Raw genomic sequence first — 5,756 nt, forward strand, 5'->3', positions numbered from 1 at the left:
GGGGGGGAAAGGAGTTTGTAAGCCGCTCTGAGACACCTTTGGGTAGTGAAGGGCGGGGTATAAATCCAATCTCTTTTCTTCTTCTTCTTAAATATATAGATTTATATAAATATCATATCATACTGAAAACATCTCCAACAAAATATATCACCACTTCAATCACTAATAACCTACAATAGCAAATGAATCGAACATCAAAATGAAGTCCAAAATAAATACACAGAAACTCCGTCAGCGCTGAAATGAAGAATGTAGCGTAACACGGTGTCTATCGTGGCCGGTTTCCAAGCGTGCTTGGCCGGGGTCCCAGCTGCTTGCCCGGAAACTGTGATGTGTTTGGCTTCCAGCAGCTATGTTTACACTTCACGCGTTTGCCAGCTTGGATCACCGCGTATCACTTAATGCTCAATCAAAAGCAAATCTAGAACAGAAGTCTCTTAATTTTCTGTAGAATAATAAAAGTCTAACGGGGAACTGCGTCTCCTGTATCAAATGTTCAAGGCAGAAAGCAGCGTGAGCACATAACAGCAGGTGCAGCAAGTTCCCTGAGCATTTCCTTGTGGTCTCTTTCCAACCTATCGCTGTTTGGTTTTGGTTGAGTGACCCCAGAGTCCGGGATTATAAGCAAGGGAGAAAAAAAAATCACTTCATTCACATATTATTTTGATGTTTGTTCTAGCCACTCAGTAAATACAATCACATCAAGACACATACCTTATTGTAAAAGGTAAAGGTTCCCTTGCTCAAAAGCCAGTCGAATCCAACTCTAGGGTTGCAGTGCTTATCTCCGTTTCAAAGCCAAAGAGCCAGCGCTGTCCAAAGACGTTTCTGTGGTCATGTGGCCGGCATGACTAAACACCAAGGAGCACGGAACGCTGTTACCTTCCCACCAAAGCGGTACCTATTTATCTACTTGCAATTTCTTGCTTTCGAACTGCTAGGTTGGCAGGAGCTGGAACTAGAGATGGGAGCTCACTCCATCATGCAGCACCCGGGTCTCGAACTGCTGAACTACTGACCTTCCACAGCCTGCAGTTCAGCGTCTTAACCACTTGAGCTACCGCAGCTCCACTTACCTTATGGAAATTTCTATAAATCTGCAGAAGAAATTAATGAGGGTTCATGACCGTTGTCATTTTCCTTTATCAGTCAGATAAACAGGCAGTCAACAAGTATAAGTTTCAGCACAGTCATGTGAACGATAAAGGCTCAAACTATCCACTACAACTGCTATCACAATACTATAAAATTGAATTAATCGTCATTTACACTCTATTACGAAAAGTGGCACAATTGAAAATAATCTGGAATCTAAACAGAATTCTCTTGTTCCAGAAATCAAAGAAAGTTTTCCAGGAAAATGGCAGTATCATGTTTCTGTAGGATCCCTGATTAGTTATGATAGAAAATGGTGGTTTGGTATTTCTGTAGGATCCCTGATTGGTTATGATGTGTTTGCATTGCAGGAGGCTCAATGGTGTGACAGATGACAAGCCATCGTCTGTGCCCCGGGATATTGATTTGCAACTGGAGAGCAGCCCCATCACAGCAGTGGATGGCCTGGGTAAATATGTGGGTGCCAGTGTTCCCTCTAAGCTGAGTTAGTGTGAGCTAGCTCACAGTTTTTCAGCCTCCGGTTCACACATTTTTTGCCTTAGCTTAGGAAGGATGGCTCCAGAACAAACTAATTTGTGCAGTAGCCAAATCGCTCACTCACCACTTAAATGCCAGTAGCTCGCAAAGTAGAATTTTTGCTCACAAGACTCTGCAGCTTAGAGGGAGCATTGGTGGGTGCTGTAAACTAGATCTGGGGAGCTTCCCCATTCTCCGAGCCACCTCTGGCTAACCAAACTATGTGGTGAGACTTTCTAGAATAGTCCAGATAGTTCTCCACTTTCTTTCTGCTGCGCTGGGAATCTGTCCAAGTTTCCAAAATCCCTGCTAGACCATTCACCATTCCTGACCTTGTTATGCCTTGCTGGATTTGATCATAAGGTCCATCTTGTTCCCAGATGAGACCAGTCAGATACCTTCAGGAAGGCTCTCTGCAGTATATTCAGAGGCAGACTACCCCTGAACATGGAGGTGCTATTTTCCAGTCTCAATAGCCATCTCCAATGTAATCTCCAACATTTTCTTCCCTGCTCTGGCTTTTTATTTAATTCTTAAAATTTAATTCATTTATACCCAGCCTTTCTTCCCAAACTAGCTTGCTTCATTCTCCTCTCTCCCATTTTAGGGGCTGATTTTTGGGTGGGCAGGTTCCACAGCCAAACAAAGGAGTACACACTTAACATAAGGTTATACTTTATTGCAAGAGCTATAGAGGCAGTAACATGGCCACTGTTAGGAATGGCTACTTTCCTACAAGCATAAAGGGATATAGGGTATTCGTACGCACCCCCCCACACACACACACACTCCTAGGCCAATCGGCCTGACTCCCGCGTGTGGGAGAATGGGGCCCCAGGCCGTTAAAGCCGAAGCTGGGAAACGAAACCTATCCCACGGGTAATAGATAGGGAGACGCTACATAGCTAGCCAGCAAGGTCATAGATAAGCAAGGACAAAGGAATGCAGCATCAGTTGGTACACAGGTCAAGCAGCTGCACTCTCGCCCATAAAGCATCATGGCAGCATAGCTGGCATTATCCTCACAACAACCCTATGAGGTAGGTTGGGCTGAGAGGGAGTGACTGGCCCCAGGTCACCCACTAAGCTTCCATGGCGCAAGCGGGGATTCGAACCTGAGGCTCCCCGACACTGGTCCGACACGCTTAACCACTGCACCACACCACACTGACTATGTCTTTTTTCAGACGACTGTGGCTGGGCTCCGCCATCTCTCTGCTTTGGGTGCCACTGGATCGTTTCCCAGCATTTACCTGCTCTCTCAGAAGCCACGCGTAGAACATTGACTCATGAAGAGGCACAGCCAGTTTGGTGTCGTGGTTAGGAGCCTGGACTCTGATCTGGGAGAACCGGGTTTGGTTCCCCACTCCTCCACATGCAGCTGCTGGTGTGACCTTGGGTCAGTCACAAGTACTCTCAGAGCTGCTCTCTCGAGCAGTCCTCAAAAGAACTCTCTCAGCCCCTCCTACCTCACAGGGTGTCTGTTGTGGGGAGAGGAAGGGAAGGAGATTGTAAGGCACTTTGAGACTTTTTTGGGTAGTGAATGGTGGGGTATAAGTCCAATCTCACCTCCTTCTCCTTCTTCTGAGAGCCAGTTTTGTGTCGAGGTTAAGTGCGTGGACTCTAATCTGGGAGAACCAGGTTTGATTCCCCACTCCTCCACTGGCACCTGGCTGGATGACCTTGGGCAACCCGTAGTTCTAATAAGAGCTGTCCTTGAAAAAAGAGCAGTTTCTGTCAGAGCTCTCTCAGCCCCACCTACCTCTCAAGGTGTCTGTTGTGGGGAGGGGGAGGGAAAGGAGTTTGTCAGCCGTTCTGAGACACCTTTGGGTAGTGAAGGGCGGGGTATAAATCCAATCTCTTTTCTTCTTCTTTCTCCCTCTATTTTTCAGGTAGTAAAAATTAAGGGATATGGGCTAGGGTAGTTTAGGATATATCAGCTTATGGTTTTCTTTTAAGTATTGGGTATATTTGCAATTTTGCTTGCAGAAAATGGAGGCATTTATATGCTAAGTAAGTTATAAATGATGCATTATAAGTTTGATAATGATAACAGGGCGTCTGTTGTGGGGAGAGGAAGGGAAGGAGATTCTAAGGCACTTTGAGACTTTTTTGGGTAGTGAAGGGTGGGGTATAAATCCCATCTCTCCTCCTCCTCCTCCTCCTCCTCCCTCCTGTTCTTCTTCGTCGTCTTCTTCTTCAGAGCCAGTTTGGTGTAGTGGTGAAGTGTGCAGACTCTAATCTGGGAGAACCGGGTTTGATTCCCCACTCCTCCACTTGCACCTGCTGGATGACCTTGGGCAAGCCCTAGTTCTGTCAGAGCTGTTCTTGAAAAAGAGCAGTTTCTGTCAAGAGCTCTCTCAGCCCCATGTACCTCACAGGGGGTCTATTGTGGGGAGGGGAAGCAAAGGAGTTTGTAAGCTGCTCTGAGACACCTTTGGGTAGTGAAGGGAGGGGTATAAATCCAATCTCTTCTTCTTCTTCTTCTGGATGATCTTGGGCAAGCCTTAGTTCTGGCACAGCTGTTCTTGAAAAAGAGCCGTTTCTGTCAGAGCTCTCTCAGCCCCACCTACCTCCCAGGGTGTCTGTTGTGGGGAGGGGAAGGGAAAGGAGTTCGTCAGCCGCTCTGAGACACCTTCGGGTAGTGAAGGGTGGGGTATAAATCCAGTCTCTTCTTCTTCTACTTGAAAGAGAGCCGTTTCTGTCAGGGCTCTCTCAGCCCCACCTACCTCCCAGGGTGTCTGTTGTGGGGAGCGGGAGGGAAAGGAGTTTGTAAGCCCCTCTGAGACACCTTTGGGTAGTGAAGGGCGGGGTATAAATCCAATCTCTTCTTCTTCTTCTGGATGATCTTGGGCAAGCCTTAGTTCTGGCACAGCTGTTCTTGAAAAAGAGCCGTTTCTGTCAGAGCTCTCTCAGCCCCACCTACCTCCCAGGGTGTCTGTTGTGGGGAGGGGAAGGGAAAGGAGTTCGTCAGCTGCTCTGAGACTCCTTTGGGTAGTGAAGGGTGGGGTATAAATCCAGTCTCTTCTTCTATTTGAAAGAGAGCCGTTTCTGTCAGGGCTCTCTCAGCCCCACCTACCTCCCAGGGTGTCTGTCGTGGGGAGGGGAAGGGAAAGGAGATAGTAAGCCACTCTGAGAATCCTTTGGGTAGTGAAGGGTGGGGTATAAATCCAGTCTCTTCTTCTTCTATTTGAAAGAGAGCCGTTTCTGTCAGGGCTCTCTCAGCCCCACCTACCTCACAGGGTGTCCGTTGTGGGGAGGGGAAGGGAAAGGAGATTGTAAGCCGCTCTGAGACTCCTTTGGGTAGTGAAGGGCGGGGTATAAATCCAATCTCTTCTTCTTCTTTTACCTCACAGGGTGTCCGTTGTGGGGAGGGGAAGGGAGAGGAGATTGTAAGCCACTCTGAGACACCTTTGGGTTGTGAAGGGCAGGGTATAAATCCAATCTCCTCCTCCTCCTTCTTCTTTTTCTTCTTCTTCTTCTTCTCCTCCTTCTTCTTCTAGTGTGGGTAATCCTTGAAACATTTTAAGAGCAAATATTTAGGAGGTGCTAGAGGAAAGGGGAGCTCCAACCTGAGTACGAGGAAGATAAGTGCATTTGGTGTGACTGGATGTCTGGAACGGCGCTGGACGATCCTGGTGGAGCGAATAATCTCTGTTCCTCTGTTTTGCAGTCCTGCGCTACTTCCTGGAGTATCAGTGGTACGTGGATTTTGCCGTGTATTCCACCTCCGTGTACCTCTTCACTGAAGGCTACTACTGTCTGGTAGATCCCCGGAAAGAAGCCAACATCGGCATACTGTGGTGCCTGCTTACAGTCTTCTTCTCCGTGTATCCTTCTTCTTCCATGTGCCCCAGAGGGCCCCCCGCCCAGGGGTAATTTCCTGCGGGAGCGCACAGGAGCGGAGCTCCGGCAGTAAAGAGCCCAGGGGTCAGGCACATGCAACAAGCCCCACCCCCTGCTCCCAGCAGCCCTCAGTCAGAGCAAGAAGCAGCCAGGTAAGTTGCAGAGCCCCCCCCCCGGCCCCCCGGCCCAAAACAGTCCAGTGGCATCTTTAAGACCAAGTTTTATTCAGGTACGAGCTCTCCCTCCTCTGCGAGGACAGATCTGCACATGTCCCCCCC

The 5,756-nt window shown here is 48.3% G+C and overlaps 1 protein-coding gene across 1 annotated transcript in view; it reads left to right on the plus strand.

The window, feature by feature from the left end:
* Positions 1–5,756, plus strand: part of TMEM161A (transmembrane protein 161A) — a 32,237-nt gene that overhangs the window by 7,942 nt on the left and 18,539 nt on the right. Inside the window, 2 exon segments of the mRNA XM_015406312.1 lie at positions 1,467–1,564; positions 5,306–5,462. Of these exon segments, the coding sequence (XP_015261798.1) occupies positions 1,467–1,564; positions 5,306–5,462 (255 nt within the window).

Source organism: Gekko japonicus, unplaced genomic scaffold (assembly GCF_001447785.1).
Source record: "Gekko japonicus isolate JY-2015 unplaced genomic scaffold, Gekko_japonicus_V1.1 scaffold1940, whole genome shotgun sequence".
Classification (NCBI taxonomy): Eukaryota; Metazoa; Chordata; class Lepidosauria; order Squamata; family Gekkonidae; genus Gekko; species Gekko japonicus.